At 39.6% G+C, this 21,504-nt stretch overlaps 1 protein-coding gene across 1 annotated transcript in view; it reads left to right on the top strand.

Annotated features, from left to right (window-relative positions):
• The first annotated feature begins 3,171 nt into the window (after nt 1-3,171).
• AUH (AU RNA binding methylglutaconyl-CoA hydratase) overlaps nt 3,172-21,504 on the top strand; it is a 121,969-nt gene continuing 103,636 nt past the window's right edge. The window contains exons 1-3 of the mRNA XM_033086391.1: nt 3,172-3,400; nt 12,313-12,380; nt 12,477-12,564. Of these exons, the coding sequence (XP_032942282.1) occupies nt 3,172-3,400; nt 12,313-12,380; nt 12,477-12,564 (385 nt within the window). The remainder of the gene's footprint in view (nt 3,401-12,312; nt 12,381-12,476; nt 12,565-21,504) is intronic.

The raw sequence follows: 21,504 nt of genomic DNA, 5'->3' as shown, positions 1-21,504 counted from the left end.
GAAACCTCCTTACAAACTACATAAACATTCTCCCAGTTTCTGCAGCTCCGCACTGTGCTGTCCCCAACCATCCCCCTTCAGATTACATTATCAAACAACAGCCATAATCAAGCTACAAAACAGGCTGCATGTTTCACCTGTCAGTTTCACCTGTACACTGTGAGAACCTGTAACCTGATGTAAATGGGCTTTCCAAGGCAACTCCAAAGTAACGTTAATTAGGATGAAGGACCTTGAAGTTTTCCCCCTTGGATTAGATGATGTACTGAAAGTTATAGCTAAGTACAGAGGATTGGGTGAGCTAGTCTCTGTCTACACTGGTTCTATTTTCATCCACTGCTTCTATGGACATAAGGAAGGCTGAGTCAAGATTTATTATAATCAGTTTATTTTACCCATCACAAAGTATCAATATTTGGATTTCTGCATGTAGCAGCAAAACCACGCAGTGTGATATGTTATTTAGGTAGTTAGTTACAATTGTCTCCCAGTTGCTCAATTTTTAAAAATTAGGATACATCTTTAAAAAATAATTTCCATGTCAATATACTTTACCTTTCCATGTACGACTATGACCCCAAAGCTGTGTTTTAGAAGTAAATTACAGTTTACTGCACGGAACAAGAAAATATGGAAAACTTTGCTTTCATCTGAGTCCTGAATTATGCTTGCATGTCAAGGAATGGGAAGTATTGAACATACAGTATTACAAAATGCAGTGTAGTATTAAATAACTGCAATAAACCATGCATATATGCATATCTTACCATGCAGTCTTACGCACTAATAGAGAAAAAATAATTATAAATGAAAGTTTCTTTTTATTTCTTATATAAAGAAGTAAAGTCAGACAATGGCATGTAAAATAAAATCGAATTTCTAAAATTCGTTTTAAAAATGACTGTGTGTTTCTACAACGGAGATTAATCTGTTGGCTTGACTTCACACACTGACCTCTGCTCAGAAATGTGTGCACTAGTCCTTTAGTCTGGGAACCACTGCACATGACTAAATGTCTGCCTTCAGCTTCAAGGCAACATTACGATGCAGCAGTGAATTCAGTTCTGCTTTTAATGCCTTTTTATCTTCTGCATCTTTCAGAATAGTGCTGTCTCTCTGTTTCTATTGATGTAATTGGATATGATGTTTCAAAATTCCTTCTCATAAACTAAAATGTTCTTCAACTGCAAACAAAACTTCTTTATTTCTTTCTTCTCTTTGGCATACTGCAGGCTCTACTGGAGAGGGTTGTGAATCACAAGCTATTTCCCTGTTTAAATAGTAAAACATAATAAATGCAAGGCAATAGTCTGCCTATTCCACCCCCCACACGTACATTTGCCCTTCATGGTGCTCCACAAGAACAAATAGGACATTATTTTTAGACTTTCATTTCTCCACAAGGAAGGCATGAAGGAGCTGCTGAGCAACCGCATGAAGGAATGCAGTAGCTAGTTTTCTGAAACAACAACCAAAATGGCTCCATCTGAGCATCTGATCAGAAGCAGTACAGTTTTATTCCCCTGATTAACTAACACTGAATTATGAAAATGGCAGGGGGTGGCTAAAAGACACGTTTTCAGATCTCAAGGCCTTATTTGAAGAAAATAAACTTGAAGAAGACAAACTTAACAGCTTTTAAGAGCCTCATGACCAACCTGCATTAACTGCAGTTATATCTGTTGCCAGGTCCTGTGCAAGGAAACAAGTCAACTTCTTTTATATCTAATGCATATTCTGGCTCAACTAAATTGTTATAGTACTGACACATGGATTGCTGAAATTTCAGCTGTTTTGAAACAGGCCATAATGGTCTTGAATCATGTGAATTTACAAGAAAATACAGCAATTACCTCCCACCTCCATTGTTACTGCTTTTATTGTTTGACTTGTTTTATGCTGGTATGCCTGTTGGGTGTGTATGGAAGGCAAGCAGACACCATGGCAGTGTTGCTTAGAGACCTAAACCCAACTCTAAACACCAAGACATATTAATTTGATCCTTAGTTTTGCAACATAATGTTAATTCTGAGAGATCCAAAACAGGAGGATGGCCAACCCAAGCAGCATACAGAACTGTGTGTTACCTCCTTTCTATTATTGACCATAGCTTCTTTCTTTGTTCAGTGCTGATGCCACCACCAGGCCTGGCCATGGCTGATGTGCGGGAAGAAGCAAGTGTGCAGAGCTCATGAGTGATCATTCTGGTGCCACTACACACAGCACAACAGAGCCTGAGCACATTGCCTTTAAGGTAGGATGTTCTCAAGTTCACCGCAAATAAATGTGCTGTACAACTTCCAGCAGCATCATGAAGCCCTGATGAAACTAAACATCGGTGAGAAAGCTGTCCACGGACCTGCATATTTCAAGATACGTGTTAGAATGACAGAAGCTCAAGAGGCTGGAAAGGACTTTGAAGACCATCCTGTCCCAACCCCTTCTCATGCCATAGGCAGACACATCTCCCACTACACCATGTTGCTCAAGGCCTTATTCAGCTTCAGGGCTGGGAGGGCTGGAGCACCCACGGCTTCTCTGGGCAACCTACTGCAGCATCTCATCCACTGTCACAATGAAGGACTTCTTCCCAAAAGCCCGCCTAAATTTCCCCTTAATTCTACTAGTTCTATCACTACAGATCCTGATGAACTTTCCTTCAGATACTGGAAGGTTGCTATGGGGTCTCCACACAACCTTTTCTCCTTCTCTTCACCAGCCGCAGCTCTCTCCGCCCGTCTTGTCGGGGAGGAGTTCCAGCCTTCTCGTCACCTTCATGGCCTCGTCTGCACTTCGTTCATCAGTTTAATGTCTTTCTTTTGCAGGGGACCCCAGAGCTGGATGCAGGGTTCCAGGTGGGGTCTCACCAGAGCGGATCAGAGGGGCAGAATCCCCTCCCTTGCCCTGCTGCCCACGCTGTTTCTGACGCGGCCCAGGATGGGGCCGGTTTTTCTGTCTCAGATGTCCCCTGGCTTACAAGCCTTTTCCTCTACGAGCACCAGCCGGTCTGGGGCGGGCGCAGGAGCAGGGCCCGGCCGGCCCGAGCGGCCCCGAGCGGCGGCGGCGCGGGAGGGGAGGGGGGAACGGCGCCCGTGCGTGCCGCAGCCGGTCACGTGGGCGGCGGCACCGGGGCCGGGGCCGCCAGAGGCTGAGGCGGCGGCGGCAGCAGCCATGGCGGCGGCGGCGGCGCTGGGGGGGCTCGGCCTCCTGCGCGCCCGGCTCAGGCTCGCAGCCGCAACCGCCGCGACCTCCGCCGCCCTCGGCCGGACCGGCCACCGCGCACTCCCGCTGCGGGGAGGCGCCGCCGCCGCCGCTCTCCCCTCGGCCGGGAGGAGCTACGGCTCCCAGGCGAAGGAAGAGGAGGAGCTGCGCGTCCGATACCTGGATGACGAGCACAAAGGTAACGAAGGGAAGGCGGCTCTGCACCCGCTGTCCTGGCCCGGCCTGGGTGACCCCTGCGGGGCAGGGAGAGGGCGGCCCTGGGGGAGCTGCCCGGCGGCGAGGGGCGGGAGGAGAGCGGTGGCTCCTGCTTCTCCTTGTCACCGCGGCCGGGGCTGCGCTGCGGGGAGCTGGGAGCTGTCGGCATGGCACTGACAGAATTGGGTCAGCTTGGTCCCTCTTGGCTCTTCACAGCATCGTGCATCGGTTTGGATTAGAAAGGGCCTTGAATACCATCTGGTTCTAACTCCTCCGCAATGGGCAGGAACACCTCGTACTAGACCAGATTTGCTTAGGGCCCTGTCCAACCTGGCCTTGAGCACCTCCAGGAACGGGACATCCACAGCTTCTATGGGCAACCTATTCCGGTGCCTTACCGCCCTCACAGTAAAGATTTTCATCCTGTTAGCTAATCTAGACGTATTCTCTTTCAATTTGAACCCATTCCACCTTGTCCTGTTGCTACATGCCCATCTGAATATTCTTGCCTCATCTTTCATGTAGGTTCCCTTCAGATACTGGAAGGCCACAAAGAGGTCACTTCAAAGCTTTCTCACTTCTTTGCTGAGCAGTTCCAATTCTGTCAGCTTTTATTTATGGAAGAAGTGTCCCATTCTTCTCATCGTCCTGGTGGCCTCCTCTGGACTCCCTCTAGCAGTTCCATGTCCTTTCTGTGCTGGGACCCCAGAGCTGGATGCAGGGCTCCAGCTGGGGTCTCAGCAAAGCTGAGCAGAGGGGCAGAATCCCCTCCCTCCCCTGCTGCCCACGCTGCTTTGGATGCAGCCCAGGACACGTTTGGCTCTCTGGGCTGGGAGTGCCCATGGCTGGGGTCATGTCCAGTCTCTCACCCACAGCACCCCCAAGTCCTTCTCACAGGGCTGCTCCCCATCTGTTCATCCTACAGCCTGGGCTGATACCAGGGCTTGTCCTGACCCAGTTGCATCACCTTGTACTTGGTCTTGTTAAACCTCAGGAGATTCCCATGGGCCCAGGTCATGAGCTTGTGTAGGTTGCTGTGGATGGCATCTTGTCCTTGAGGTGTGTCAACAACATCACTCTTTTCCAGAGTACTGCAGAGTATGTACTGTGTTTGCAAAGTACATCTCTCTGAACTGGCATCTGTTTGGCACTCTAATTGTGAGAACGTGAAGTTCAGCAGCAAACTTCTAGGGTCATTCTGCTTTGGACGTTAGTTTTGTGTTTGTGTGCAGGGGACAGAGAAGGGTATAGAACTGATATCCATGTTTTCTGTGCTAGAAGGTATGGCTTTAGTATTCTCTCATCTCATACCAATTTCCTAATAACTGTCTCATCCTCCTTGCTTTTAGTGTTGTCAACTACTACTCACCTTGTTCTACTCAACTATACCAAGAGTCTTATTTTACGTCACCTGGTTAAAAAAAGAGAAAGAAAATCTGTGCTCCTTAGTGACCTGCAGCCAGTGCATCACAGCACAGACACTTTGTACTTCCCCTTCTGATGTGGTGCTCACCAGATTCTGGAGTTGTTCCCCTTCCTTTGGTGTTTGTTACTTCCTTTTCCTATGGACACAGCAGGACTAGGAATGATGGAGAAGAAGTAAGTGCAAACTCTGTTCCTGAGGGTTTATTTTTATAGCCATGATGTTATACCTGCTTTTATGGAGAGGGCCATAGTATAGGGTTTTGATTATCTGCAGCACATGAATCTCTTTATATGGAGAATATATCTTGGAACCACCATGTGTTGAGATGGACAGTTTAGTTTACATCTTTGAGCACGTTATCTCAGCTATTTCAGACCTGCTGCCAGTTCAGGCAAATACCTGTGAGTTGAGTATGCCTGTACATAGATTTGTATACATACACAGAGACGTAACTTTGAATTTTAGTATGAGGCTTAGAAGATTATTCTGTCTTTTGCAGGGGAAGACTGATGTTGTGCTTTCATCTGATGGCAGGTTGTTATCTAGGATTGATAGTAAAGATGATTTAATCTGATCCTGACATTTTCTTCTACCTTGTAGTTTTGTTCCCAACACTTCCACTTTCTCTTAAATGTAGTACATTAGTCCTGTTTTTCTGGTCAACTGTGAAACTTGGAATTAGTTTAAAACATCTATTCAGATTTTTTTGGGAGTATTTTAAGTTAAGGAAGAGACAAGACAGGAGCAAAGAATAGTTTGTAAAATGTTAGAAGAGTGTTTTTCCTTATTTATTTTGTGCTTTACCAAGAAGTGGTAGAAAATATAATGATCTTACATAGCACTCAACTTTTATTATGCAACAAACAGAATTAGGCAGTGTGTTTCAGCTGTTGGATCAGCTAGGAATCATTGTTTTTATAATTTATGAAAGTGTTTCTTATTGAATATGCCCCAAAACGTGGAGATAGTGACAGTTGCTTTAACATTACAAATACTATCATAAGGGAGGATTCAGTGTATTTTTAATTAATGAATTCACTTAAGCAGAAGGAACTTTCTTTGGTATTGTCTTTCAGAAGGACATAGAAGCAAACACTGTTGCAAAAATATAAGAACAAGGATGCAGAAATAGGCCAGAAAGAAACATAAACTTAATATGCCTTTTTCAGCAGCACAAAGAGCAGGCAGCATTTCTGCAAAAGAAACATGGCTCTGCTTCCTCCCTGTAGTGCTACCACAAACCTTCCTCCTCGCCTTTTATGCCAAGTTCATCTTTATTTATCTGTTTACAGCATGTAGTATCTCTGCTGAATGAGGATACCAGCTCTATAAACACCCCTGTGGTCTTTCTTGCTCTTTCCTACCCTGCCATTCCTTGACCTACCATTTCATGTTCTAGACTTTTTCACATGCTACTTTGGTGCCCCTGTGGCCTCATCGCACCATCCTGTTACATGTTCTTCACTCCACATAGGGTCAGACCCTGTTCTCTCACTACCTTTTATGGCACACACATGCTTGTTGATTCTGTGGTTGTGCTCTTGCACATGCCTAGTGTTTCCATGTTGCTCAGAGGGAGATGTGTTGTGAATACTGGGGAGGAAAGAAGATTGGCTGCACTGCTTCACGTGTAGGCACATGTCTTGTAGCACTAGACAAATCTTTGCCTATAGGCAAAGTAGCCACCTGTTTGGCTTCATGTCACTTCCATGGGATTTGCATACCCCAGGTCTTGGGAAGTTGTTAAACATGAGCTAAAATGAGACTCTGTATTTGCAAAGACTGGTTATTGAAATTTTAACTCAAAGCTTTCCAACTTCCACATTTGACACCTGAACTAGAATACAAAAGGCGTGAGATTTTTGAAGAATATGATTGAAAAATAACTGTATATTCTGTGTTGCAACATGTGAAGCTCTGAGTGTCAGTTTTCTGTGAGTCAAGATGACTGTCAGTGTGTTAGTTTTTTAAAATTAAGTACATATCTTTTACTTTATTTGAGATTTGATATTTGATCATCACTAGCTGAAATGTATTACAGCTATTGACATTTCAGAACTTAGCCAAATTGCATTAGTGATCCCATGACAAATTTAAATGAACCTAGTGCTTTGGATTTTTAAGTTATTTTTAAGGTGCAATTGGGAGAAATATCTTTTTAGTGTTGACTCCAATGTTGCAATGTCACTTGCTGGAAGGCGATAAAATATTTTTAAAATTTAGGTTTTACACTAGAATGATCCTTATGGTCAAATTTCCCAACTGTTTTTAGTTCAGTTTAGAGTAAGACAGCTTTTGGTCTTCATCAGTTAAAATTTTAATGTACATGGAATGGGCAAAAACAAATCAGTCTTGGTTAAAGTTGTTTGCTCAGAGGTTGGAAACTGATAACTAGCTGATAAATTAGAAAAAAATCCCTTGGACTGTGTTTAAAGCAGAGCTAAGCAGGTGAGATCTACTAATTTATAAAGTGAGGAAAAAAGTTAAATCAGAATTTGGAGATGAAACAGGCTCAAGATAGGGGATTTTGAAGAGTGTTTCGGTGTTTTAAAAAAGTGGTGGTTAGTACACATCTCTGTGATTTTTCACTTAAATACTTCTTGATAAGATGATTAATGAGAGGCACCAGAATTATGCATGATATATTCACCATATGTCCCTATTTTGCTTAAGAAACTTCTTTAGAATAATAAACATCCAAGTCCACTTGTCTGCCTGGGTTTATCTGAGGAAGTGAAGTGAAACAAGCTTAGAAATAACTTACTTTGATCCTTCTTCCATTTTTCAAAGCATAATTTGGACATTTTGAAATATTTTTTAATTATGGAAATGACATGTGTGTATTTAATGTAAATAAATAATAAAATAAATTTAAAAAATCCTGCAAGTACTTTATATGCAGATATAATGAATCTTTTGAACTCTGACAAACTGACTAATAGTGGTTTAAAGACAAGATTAATTTTTAAGTAGCCATTTAAATGTGGTTCTACTAAACATTGAGGATCAATGTTTTGATCTCTAAAATGTGCAAGATAAAAGAGATAAAAAACATTATTAAAAGATTTCCTGGGTGCTGATACAAACAGTAGTTAAACCAGTGTCTAATCTCTTCACTTTATTCCAGTATTAAATTTAGTGTATGCTATGAAACCAGGATGTTTCTGGGAATTTACACATATTTTTCAGCTATCTTCCAGATATATATGTATCCTTGTTTCGGTAGAAGACACTGCTTTTACTATGCTTTTGTTTTATACCTTTCATTTTTATCATATAACTTTTATAATGTGACTTTTATAATATAACTTTCTTTCCTTTTTTTTTTCTCTGAAACACTTAGAATTATGCCACAGGCAGGTTTCTCTTTGGCAGGGGCAATTTCTAAGTAGAGAACATATTGTACATTTACATATACTTTGCCTCTAGTGGTTGGCTAGGAAAGTAGTATACAGGAATATTGCTGCTATGCGAGACAACGCTGGGAATCATCATCTCCTGGAGAGCCTAGCCAGTTAAGATGAAATTAGTTTTCAGTATGCAGATGTTTTTTTAATACATGCACATTATGTGCTAGAGTGTGTCCCAGAAATAATGTGGGGATGACTCCCAGGAAAAACTATGACATTAATATTTGGTTTAGCATTATGTACATGCTTATTCCTTCTTAGTAGATCTGTTACATTTTTGATGCCATACAGATACACAGACAAAGCAGATACTACAATTACTATTACTATTACTATTACTATTACTATTACTATTACTATTACTACTACTTATTTCTACTTACATTTACTGATGATTACTCTTTAATATCTTTTCTTTCACAAGTAGATTTTTCAAACAGTTTGTTTAAAGCATTTTGGAAAGCGCATACATATGTGTGTGCTGAAAGAAGAATGAATCATGATTGAATGCTTCAGATGGCAATGTAAGAGGTATTATTGAAGAGTCACAGTAGTCAGTTCAAGTCCCTCGTGACTGGAAAAGGGGAGACATTGTACCCACCTTTAAAAGAGGCAAAAAGCTGGAGCCTGGGAGCTAGTGACCCAGGAACCTCACCACTGCCTGGAAGGGTCATGGAACACATCCTCTTGGAAACTGTGCTAAGGCACAGGCAGGACAGGGAGGTGTTTCAAGACAGCCAGCATGGCCTCACTGAGGGCAAATCCTGCCTGACAAACCCAGTGGCCTTCTGTGATGGAGTTCACTCCTCAGTGGTCAAAGGCAATGGCTACAGATGTTATTTATCTGGACTTCTGGAAAGCCTTTTGCAGCGTTCCCCAAAACATCCTTCTTTCTAAAGTGGAGGGAGATGGATTTAATGAATGGGGTGCTCAGTGGATGAGAAGTTGGTTGGATGGTGGCATCCAGAGGGGAGTGGTCAATGGCTCAGGGTCCTGATGGATGTCAGTGACAAGTGTCTTCATTGAGGATGTGATGTAGGGATTGAGTTCATCATCAGCAAATTTTTAGATGACACCAAGCTGAGTGGTACAGCTGACACACCTGAAGGATGAGATAACATCCAGAGGGACCTGAACAAGCTTGGGAAGTGAGCCCATGGAAATCTGATGAAATTTAAAAAACCAAGTACAAGGTGATGCAACTGGGTCAAAGCAACCTCTATTTTCAGCCCAGGCTGGGGGATGAACAGGTGGGGAACAGCCCTGTGAGAAGGACTTGGGGGTGCTGTGGGTGAGAGGCTGGACATGACCCAGCCATGGGCACTCCCAGCCCAGAAAGCCAAATGTGTCCTGGACTGCATCCAAAGCAGCGTGGGCAGCAGGGGAGGGAGGGGATTTCTGCCCCTCTGCTCTGCTCTGCTCTGCTGAGACCCAGCTGGAGCCCTGCATCCAGCTCTGGGGTCCCAGCACAGGAAGGACATGGAACTGCTGGAGTGAGTCCAGAAGAGCCATGAATATGATTAGAGGGATGGAGTATGTTTTCTGTGAAAAAAGTCTGAGAGAATTGGGATTTTTCATCCTGAAAGTTAGGCTTTGGGGTGGCCTAATGAAGGGAACCTGTAAGAAACATAGAGAGGGACTTTGAAAGAGAACAGGTTTAGTTTAGATATTAGGGAGAAATTCTTTACTCTTGGGGACTGAAACTGATTGCCCAGAGAAGGTGTGGATACCCTATCTGTGGAGGTTGGACAGGCCTCTGGACAGCCTGGTCTTGTGCAAGGTGTCTCTGCAGGGGACTTGGAACTAGATGATCTTCAAGGTCCCTTCGTCCTCAGGATGCTCAGATCTTGTACTAATGGCATATCAGAACAAAAATGTTTCAAATGAGACTGTTAAGTGTCTTTTGTGTCTATATCACTGCAATACGTAGGTATCCCTTGCAAACCTTTTATACTTTTCCTCTTGCCATTCTTGCTTCATATTATTTTTAATACTTAAATGCAAACAATTGAGTGGGTGCTATCTTTATCTTTTACTTCTGTAGAAGGAAGCAGAAACGGTAGATTTATTACTTGATCCAACACTGCCAAGCAAAATTTGACTTGTATCATTTATCTTCAAGGATCATTCATTTGTAGGAAAAAGTCCTTCAAGTGCGTTAATGTTAACCAGAGCTTCCCTCTGAATACACTATTGTTGGTAGTGAAGTAGCAGTCTTTGGGCTCCAGTGGGGAGAAGAAAAATTCAAGTGTCATTAAGTGTCATTGCCATTAAGTATAATAGAGTCCTTCTGAAAAGGATTCTATTTCCTGACTGAAGTATGGTTTGGGATAATAGCATCTCTAGTTTATTAAAGCATGGGTTTGGTAGTGCCTGAAAATCAAAATGAAATCAGGGTGAAGGGTCTTTTTTATTCTTTAGCGTGGGCTGATCCTTTTGCCTAATCTACTTGTGTTGAACATATGGAGTATTTGAATTTGAAGTGATCCTTCTCCTGGAGAAGAAGTTGTAACAGCTGAAAAAAGGTGCTACAGCACCACTCCTTTTTACTTAACAGAGTATAAGCAGATCAAATACTAAGTGCTGAGTAACAACCTTTGAAGGTAGTCCTGCGTATCTCCAGCCATAGGGGTAAGCATTGGGAATTCAGGCTTGTAAAACAACGGAATGAAGGTCATTTGGGTTGACCTGGCTCCGCTCCTATTTTAGGAAGTATCTATGCTAGCAATTGACTGTACCTTAAGAGCAAGAAAGGCACGCACACTATTTTTATTTGAATCTTGAGAGTGGTAGCTAGCAAATGGAAGACTTTGTCTTCAAATTGATAACTGTAGAAGGAGCAGGAACTCTCTTAAATTTTGTCTTGTGTTCAATGTATGTACAACATATATTCAGGAGGAAGGAGAGGAAGGGAGCTCAAACACTATGGGTCAGTCCTAAGGGAGGACAGGTTTTCCAGAAAATGGAAGAAACAATATTCACTGAGATAACAAAGAAAGCTACAAGAGCAAGATGGCATATAGATTGTACATTCAAAGCTGAGTGATGAAGTAGTAATCACCTGGGCAAACACTGAGTTTTTGGAATTTTGTTTTTTTCATATCGTAGGTTGATGGCAATACTATGGGCATTTTTTTTTTGAGCTCTGTTTCTGCCCTTCATTCCTGGTCCTGCCCTAGTCCTTTTTTTCCCTTATCTTTGCATTGTGTGCATAAAAATCATGATTGATAAAATGTTACCAGGGCAGGATAAGGACTGTGTGCTGGTGTTTCCAGCAGCACAGTTGTGTTGGGTTCAGGCAGTAATTGTCTAAAAGATTGCTACAGTTGTGGTAAACTTAGGCATTACCAAAAGAGACTTTTCAGATTTTTCCTCTTTCATAATTGTGCCTGTTGGCAAAATAAAGACAATTTTTGTTTCTGCCGCAACATTCAAACCAATGCACAGGTAATCAATCAGTTAGACAATTGGTCTGTAACTGGACTAAGGGAGCTGTGAATGTGTCTTTGGAACCATGTACCAAACATTGATCTTGATTTTAGTGTTTCAGGGGAGAATTTTTGTTTAATCTTGTTCCTTTTTGAATAAAAGTATGTTTCCCATTGGTGGCATTCTTTCTATGTTTATTACTTCCTTTTACCTGTATTGGAGTTGCTGATTTTTGCTCTGGTAGCACTTCATGCTTTAGGAAGTCTCTGGAGATAGGCTCTCTAAATATGGAAGTACGTGCTTTACAATTAAGCATTTTTCCTGGTTGTGTGTCATGCTCAAACATGAAATGTGTGCATGCAATTTGAAATTCTACATTCAACCTTTGTAACTGTTGTTTCCACATGAAGATGTTAGGGCCATATTTTTGTTCTTAAAGTGAGTGTAATTTCTGTTGAGTATTGAAAAGAATAAATCAGTTTCTTTTCTTTAAGAAATTCTGTAGTGATTACACTAGCATAATTTTTCAGTCCTCAATGCCTTTTGTATAATTCAAAATAATAATAATTTACATAGGTGATGCATATTTCACTACATTGTAACAGTGATGTGATCTTTCTTCCCCTCCAGGAATTGTGGTACTTGGATTAAACAGATCTCATGCCAAGAATGCACTTAGCAAAAATCTTGTAAAAATGGTAAGTGAAAAGAATAGTTTTTGTATAAAGGTGAAGTATTGGAATGAAGCACTTTAAAAAGTGTTTGGTTATTCCACTTCCTCCTTTTCTCTGTAGATGTCAAAAGCTGTGGATGCTTTGAAATCTGATAAGAAAGTACGAACTGTTGTATTCCGGAGTGAAGTCCCGGGGATATTCTGTGCTGGTATGCAAACTTAATTTTCCTGAGAAGCTGGAAATCCATGTTCTCTTACTGCATTAAAAAAAAAAATAGGAAAAAAGCCCAGATTCCAAGGAAACATGTCTTTTTCATATATTCATCTCAGTAACAAACAAAACATTTTAAAATTATTTTCCTCAATTGCTAACACAAATCAAATATTTGGTTTATTCTTTCTGTGTCATAAAGTATTTCAAAATATATTATTGTTTAACCATGAAAGGTGCAAATAATTTTAAAGGCCACATAAAGAGACTTTTCTAGGAAGCTGTATCAAACCTGTCTTTTAAATGCATTAACTTGAACTTTTAGTTAAAGAAACATGTAAACTTAAAATTTCATGATTAATATATGCATGTTACTGCAGGCTGAATGTATTCTCAAATTAAAAACAAATCAAAACAAAAAGCACACACCCCAGCCCACATATCCAGCAGTACATGCATCTTGCCAAAGTGCTCAGAAAAGCAAAAGCTCTGAACTACCAGATGCTGGGAAACAGAATTTGCTGACATGTCAAGATCAATTCATACAACAGTATCTTTTATGAATATCAAGTGAATAGTCTCATTTAAAAATGTTTCAACCAGTCCTTACTTCATTCAAATTTAATTTACATCCATTTGAAACAGAAAACAGAAGAAATGCAGTTTGTTCTAATACATTAATAGAACTGTCAAGAAAATGGAGTTCACTTCTGAAATTTTAATTTTCTGATCATTTATGTAGTTATTATTCTTAATAGCCCCAAATAACATAATTAGTTTAGTTTTAAATGCCAAGTAGTTTTTCCAATTTTTAAAATATGTAGCATACCTAAGCACTTTTAGTTGAGTTTAAGATTCTTGCTTTTGGTTGCTTTTGGTAAGCCTGTTCTCATGCAGATAACAGTTTGTCACTTACAAGACTTGTGAAAATAATTGCCTTGGAAATTAGTACTTACTAATACATATAAATATATGTATTTATATATAATACATATAAATAGGTTAAATGCATATATATTAATCAGGATATTTAATTTAAAGGTTGTATCTTGTTTTAAATCAAGAAGTTTTAAGTTTTAGTCATCTCAGAAAAAACCCTGTACTTTTAAAATTGATGAAGAATGAAGCATCAGAACAACTCATGCAAATTGTGTCTGAAGTTATGTAGTTGAAATAAAGAGATTGCTGTTAGGTTTTTTTAATGATTTTTTTATTTGACATTCTTGAATTTTGTACTAGTGGTGTATTGGAAATAGGAGAGCAGAAATACTAATTTTGAGGCAGTGTATCTCAGGTATGAGCTCCAAGTACATCTCCAGTATTCTTTGTTAGCTGTCTCTTCTGAGCTGTTTTGGTATAAAGATTTAACATAGTCATTGCTGCTTGTTTGTCTGGCTTAGAAAACCAAGCAATTCAGAGTAAACACATAACAGTAGAGAAGATACAAGGACATTAGGAAGGAAAATTAATCCTGAAAAGAAGACTGTGGAAGACAAGGGCTGGGTAGCTGTATCTGGATCTTAATCCGGGGAGTAGAGATAGGATATGAACTAGGTGTCTCCTAAGAAAGGAGATTCCTGGAGCTGAACAAGTGAAACAAAGGATGTTCCAACAGTGATAACTGAAATTTAGAGTGAAACAGAATACCTGAGGCAGAATTTGTTAATGAAAATTGGCAAAAATTGCGCAGTGCATGGATGGATGGATGGATGGATGGATGGATGGATGCATTGCTTTATTGATAGGTGACTTTAATGGGTGTCTCTAAAGAGAATGATAACAGAGGAAGCATAGTGAGATCTGGAAAAAACAGGTTAACAGCTCAGGGAAGTAAGATGAAGAGAGAAACATACTGGATGTTAGAAGGCAGTTTCTGGAGGGGACTCAGGAAATTCAGTAGAACAGAAGAAACTGGTTTTGAACTTAAATGTTAAAGAAGAATATGTTGCTTCAAGAACATTTAATTTCCTTAAAAAATGCAAGGATCATTTTGTGAAATGTCACATTTTCTTATGCCTTAAAGTGCTATTTAGTTAGGCTAAACCTGGAATGTTTTTATTTTTTCGTATTTCCTCAATAATGTTTTCTTGCTAATATGTGGGAATGTATGTTTTTAAAAATACACTTTTATGGTTATTTTTTTGGACCACTATCTGATGTTTTACAGACTACATATTAGGAAACTTTGTCCTAGATGTAGTTCCCTTTTATGTGTGAAATGAAGCCCAAGATCATTAAATCCTGACCTTCCTTAGCTATCAACAAATATCTGTGAAAGCCTCAAGCCAAGTGTCTTGTTTCCTTCTAAGGCCTAGTCCACAAAACATGACATCCAGCCATTTTTCTCGAAGTAACAGTGTGGATGATTAAAATATTTAAACTCTGTTGATGGCTGATACAGATTTGGGTATGATTTCAAATTATGGTATTTTCACACTGTGAAATCAGAAGGGGACAAAAATGGAATTGTATAAAAGAATGTAGAGATGTACCAAAATCATATCCTTTCATTTCTGCATAAAAATTCACTTTGAGTCTTTATGTACTCTTTTTTTTGTCTCTCCTCTTCAATACTTCATACATATGTGGGTGCAGAAAGTTCCTCATTAATGCTCTAGCACTGATCAAAAGGGACAGCCAGAAGTCAAAGCCTTGCATGTCTGGGGTTAAGGATGTCTATGGCTACGCATGGACTATCTCTATGAGTAATTATGTCTATGAGGTTTTCTTGTGCTTCCATTAGAAGTGCTCTGGCACTGAGTCACTTTTTGGCTTCTTTCTTTCTGCATCTGAAACCAAATAAGTAAAGTACTCACCTTTCTGCAGTGAAGATGTATGACCAGTCCTGGCCTATGTAAGTCAAGGATGTGTACTTGCACCATTCTGCATGTATGCAAAGCAAAGCAAGTGGGTCTGTACAAAAGTCTTTTTATTTCCTGACAATGTTCCATTCTTGAGGAAGGCATAGGCTTACATATGGAATAAGACAAGTGTCCCATGGGTACAGTGTCTGTGATCAAGTAATCATGGGATGTGCTGTGTTCACACAAGGGGCCAAATTACATTCACATAGACAGTTTGAATAGCTTGATTTTTCATTATTAATGTAATTTTAACAGATGTCTGTTAGTGATAATGCTGAGGTACTTTTTGTGAGCAAATTTTTAGGCTTTTTTAGTCTTCTGAATATTTCTAGAAGTAAGTATGTGTAATAGCAATACATGATACGGTACTGTGAGGAAGAGAGGAGGCAGTATCCACAAGTTGTTGCAAAATCTAATTTTATGTGTTTTCAGAATGGGAAAGGTTGGAAGAGACTTCAGTGAGGTCGTCTCGTCCAACCTCACTGCTGAATCAGAGTAATTCTGGAGGCAATCTTAGGCCTTCTGATTTTAACTACATGAGGTCAGAAAAACGGTACAAATAAAATGCGTTGTTTAAGAATACTGCTTTTTTGGTTTTCAGAGAGCATTTGAGAATGGCTTTGGTCCAAAGAATTGAACAAGCTAATATTGCCGTTTAAAGCTTTTGTCATTCAGTTTTCTAAGGCTTTGAATAAAAGCTAAGATAATATTTTTAGAACTTCTAGTTATAGAATGTTACCTTTGGATGTATTTTGGCTGAAGCTGAATACTGCTGCATAGTTCTAGGTCTCCTGCTTTCTTCTATTTTTTTCCATCTCACCCATTCTTACCAATGCATTTGATGATGTGAAGTAGGGATTATGCTATATTTTGCAATTGAAAACTATTTCCTTTTTAAATAGTTTTATGTGTTTATCATCATGGTGATTAAATAAACGCATTATGATTATATTCTTTTCCTTCTACCTCTTTGCTTGCTGTTCCTTGTATGGTTGTTTTTCTTGGTACTGTCATGTTCCTCTAGCCCTCTTTTCATATCCTGTTAAGAAGGCATTGAAAAAACATATTCTTTATGCATTTGTCTCAGGTAGTAACTTACTGGTCCATAGTCCATTGGTTCAGTTTACAGCTCATGAATAAATAAAACTGCTTGCTACTGTTTTACCATTCAGAGTAGTACCTCTGGTGCCTGAACAACCAGGACAGTTGCTTAACTCTTACTGTCCAAGTCCAGTGAGAGATCATTTATTTTAAAAATCCACATGTGAGTTGTTGTCAATTTCCCTCCTCTGTTGAAATTCAGAAAAAAATACTGCTATCTCATAAAGGAGAAAAGGACTAGAGGCACGCACTGTTTCTGGATTTTGATTTTCCTGGTGGAGTTAGGAGAGCTTTCTGTTGTAACTTTTGAGGCTTTTGAGGTGACTTTTGTGCTGTTTGAGTGTAAGTGTTTAGAACAGTATTTCTTCACTATTTGTTTTTTCAAAGTGAGCTGGACTGTATGAAGTAGAGGTTGTGAGGCTGATGGGTTATTTGCTTTGTATATATGTGCATACAAAGAGAACAAGCTTTGGAACAATTTTTGACATGTTTGAAAGGAGGTCTTATTTCAAAAATCTTTGAGACATATCAGAATAAAGACTGTTAACTTTTTGCTGTTGTTGTAACAGGCTTTCAAGACAGTTTGAAAAATTTAGGTATTTGAGCTCTTTAAACCACTTTGACCGAAAAGTTACTGCAGTTTGGCCAATAAAGTCGCTTCTTGGAAAAACAGAAGAAATCTCTGTGCCAGAAAAAAATTCACCATTTGAATCTGTGGTGTGAGTAAAGCCAACTCAAATGCTCTTCCTGTTGGCATAATTTGTCTGCATCAGAATTTTGTTTGCAGCACGGTTGAATTGGCTAAATGAAGTCTAATTCCCCGCTGCCACTTCCAGCTGGTGCAGTTTTTCTGGCAGAAGTTTATGAAGCAGACAAGCCTGGTAGAGCAGATCCTTGAAGAATTCTTTGTTTATGAGGTTTTGATATGAAGGAGTAGAAGAGTTTCATAATAGCTCTCAAATACTTGACCTACTCTTATTTTTATAGAACTAGCAGAAGTAGATGAGAGGTATTACTGTGGGTGTAGTCTCCTTTTTTTCTTGCAGTCTCTGTTAAGCAAGCAAGGAGGAGTGTATACTTTCCCAGACCGTATTTGGTTCTCCAGATTTCAGCTCCTGCACCAGAAACTGAGAAGCGATTTTGTGTATTACTCCACTCTTCTGTCCTGAGGATTCAGATCACACATGAAAATGTTTTAGTGTCTTCTGAATATTTCTGTTGCTGCATGTACCTTTCATTCCCCCAAATAAATGCCTTAGAATGTAAATTGTAGCTAGGTTCTTTACTCTTTCTCATTCCAAGCTTTCACCAGTGTTCAGACTTCAAGTGCTGTTAGCTGCTTGTAGACTATTAGACTTAAAAACAGTTGCATTTCCCCTAGAGCAACATCAGTGACATGAAATGCATTAGGTTGGTCAGCCATGTGGCAGCTCTGTCTTGTGAATGTGTGTTACATTTGGATTCTACCACCTGCATTTGTCCGACAGATGATTTGATGATTTTTGCTTCTTAATTTTGATGTTGTCTTTCTGGATTGACTGATTACTGTCATGATTTTCTAGATGACATGTTGAACAACTGAGCCAATAAAGAGTGCAGTTAGGATTGTGGTTTGATCCTCTGGTCTATATGCAGAAAAAAATCCCAGTAAGAAAAACTGGTTAAAATATCTTTCCTTTGGAAGTACCTAAGTTATCTAACTCCAAATACTCCTCTACCTCCTACCCTGACAACACATACTGAATTTCAGAAGAAATTGGAATGACAGGGGGTTTGTCAGAGCAAAAATAAAGCAAAAATGAGTTTTCCAGGAGGTTTCTCAGTAAGAATATGAAAATCTAACTATGTTTATTTTTTTAATTTGCAAAAGACTGATCCATTCCTGATGAGGAAACAGGCACAAGGAATATGGTAGGAAATTGGGTGGGACTTAACAGTGCAATCTTCAAATCAGCATCTAATAAACTAGGAAATTTTAAGCTAAGAATCACATGTCTGTCTTCTCATTGGTTGGTGGAATGCCTTACTTGAGAAAATGATAGAATTTGATTTTAATTTGTTCGGCTTTCTGGAAGTTATTCTCTATTTGGGAATAGAGCTTTTAAACCAATGTATTTAGTTCACATGGGCCTCTCTGAGAAGACTCTTCTCAGCTGTCTTGGTACTAGACAGAGCAAGCTGCAGCCAGTTCTAAAACAGACCCATGACTATCCAATGATGAGTCTTCAAGAGATGCTGGTGGCACTTCTGTGATAACATATATTTTAAATTGTAAAGAGCCATGTGCAACAGCCATGAGAGAGGATGAGAAAAAAATGCAAGAGGAGCAGCCCTGCAGACCCCCAGATCAGTAGCAAGGAAGGGAAGGAGGTGCTCCAAGTACCAAATGAGAGATTCCCTTGCAGCCCAAAGACAAGAGCATGTCAAAGCAGATTGTGACCCTGGAGCTCATGGAGGACCAATCTGGAGCAGATATCCACACTGCAGGCCATAAGGAACCTCTTGCTGAAGCAGTTGGACGCACCATGATGGAAGGTGCAGCCCGTGAAGAGCCCAGTCAGGAACAGGTTCCTGACAGAGTCGTCACCTGTGGAGAGCAGCCTATACAGGACCAGATGTTCTGGCAGTTGTGGCCCATGGGGGACCCATGCTGAAGTCTGTGTTTGAAGAACTGTGCCCTGTGGAAAGGACCATGCTGCTGCAGTTCTTGAAGAACTGTGTCTCCCGTGGGAACTCCTGGGAATGACTGTTGTGTAGGAGGGATTCTATGCTGGAGCAAGGAAAAAGAGTGAGGAGGAAAGAGTGGCAGGGATTAAGTGTTATGGTTGAATTGCGGGCCCCATTCCCACTCCCTTTTGCTTTGCACAGCAGTGGGGAGAGGTGGGGGAGTTAGTAATAAAGTTAAGACAGGAAAGAAGGAAGAAGGAATGCTGGGGGAAAGATGGATTTATTTTGGTTTTTGTTTTTCACTATTTGTCTTTTATCGGCAATATATTAAGTTTATCTTTCCTAAGTCCAGACTGTTTAGCGCATGGTGGTAGCAAGTGAGTGATCTCCCTGTCTTCATCTTGATCCATGAGCTTTTAATTGTATTTTCTTCCCTATCTTACTGAGGAGAGGAACTGGCAGAGAGCCCAACTTAACCTACCACATCCAGTTATTATGGATTTTTCAAAGTAAGATTGAGGCAAGACCTTTATTCTTGCAGAGCTGTGAATTGAGTGTGGGTTGGTTGTATTAAGTCTCAGAGGAACTTGTGTAAAAAATGGTCTAAAATAAAAGTTGTCAGGAAGATTTCTCTCCAGTTGTGTGAGTAGTGACCAGAGCTGTGTAATAAGTATGGTACAGAAATTAAAGTGGAATAACTTCAACAGAAAAGACTAAATCTGTAACTACTTGGTTCTTTTTTTCATCCCTTACTTGAGGATTTTTTTCTTGTGTATGGCATCTGTTTAGATGACTCACTCCTCCTCCATTGTGTGCTCTGAAGACTTGTGTATGAAATATTGTGTGTTCTTCTCTAGTTTTGACAATTAATGACAACTTCAGTTTGGTTACTGGTTACTCCTTTAGTATCAGGAGCAATTTATAAAAATACTATATTTCTGTTTAATGGGGATTCAATGTATTAATTGTTTCACTGGATAAAGACAGTTTGAATTGAAAGTAGTTTCAACCACCATGTGCTTGTCTCCTGTGTCAAAGATTTCTAAGGGTCTAGTGGAAGTAGAGACAACTTAATTCATAACTATTACCACAGCATAAAACTGGGAAAAAAAGTTTCTGGTAATTGGATGTATTCAGCTGAAATACTAGTTGTGGATATTTCCATGCCATTTTTCTTCCTTTTCTGGTCTTGAATGAGCTGCAGACCGTAGCGTACTGTGATTTGTGTGCACAAAATCAAAAAACAAATTTATGATCAGGCCATAAGTGAAAGATAAATTAAGAGCTCCAGCTAGAGAGTTATCTTTTTAGCAGTATTTTTCCGTGGTTGATGAAATTTTCTTTTTCAAGCTGATGAAACAGAACATCTGACCATTCCTTCTCTTGTGCAGCTTGTGAAATCTGATAAAAAATGGAAATGTAAAGGTTTATTTATTCCAATGATACAAGCATTCTTCTTTCTTTTTCCTCAATAGAATTGAAGCCATCTTGAAGCTTGAGATCTATGATATTACTTAAAGTTGAGTAAAAAGATCCAAATCTGTCTGAGTTGGTTCTCTAGTTGTGTGGTGAGCTTTGCCAAACTGAATCAATATTTTGTCGACAGTTACCGAATTTGATTGACCAAGATAGTGCTTTATAATATTTACCAGAGGCTGGACTCTGTAATACAGTTACGTGGAAATACTGCACCTACTTCAGTTACTGGAGATGTGGGATTATTTTATCTGTTGGATATCTGTCTTTAGAACTCATTTTGAGCAGCAGAAGGCTATCCTATATTTGATGTTGCTGAGATGGCTTCTGTGTTCTGGGAAGTGTACAAGCAGGATTGAAGTGTATCATTGACTGTTGGAGAACATAGTGAGGGTATTGTTTTATCTGCTGATTAAAAACGTATATTTTTAGAAATTTTTCTGTTTTAGTAGTTTAGTTCTGTTCAGTAGTTAACATTTTTCTGTTAGAGTAGTTTAGTGAAAGTCTTAGGCTTTTAGTCCATTACAACAAATGCACACAATTAATGTTGTATTTTTCTGGAAATACTTTTTCCAGTGAAAGCCACCTAAATGATTAAAAATATTAAATTCTAGGTAAAAGATATATTTCTGGGGTAGGGTTATTTGGTTGGTTCTTTATCCAGAGGAGAATAACAGGAAAGGGAATGACTTTCCCAAAGTCATTAAAAATTATAAAAGCACTGGAAAAATTGATCTAATTGAATACCTAAAATTTTTAAATTGAAGTATTAGGTACAAAGTAATTTATTATGTCTGGAGAAGTAGTTACCAATAAAAATGCTAGTGATA

Source organism: Catharus ustulatus, chromosome Z (genome assembly GCF_009819885.2).
Source record: "Catharus ustulatus isolate bCatUst1 chromosome Z, bCatUst1.pri.v2, whole genome shotgun sequence".
Taxonomy (NCBI): Eukaryota; Metazoa; Chordata; class Aves; order Passeriformes; family Turdidae; genus Catharus; species Catharus ustulatus.
This window is presented reverse-complemented; position numbering and strand designations above follow the sequence as displayed.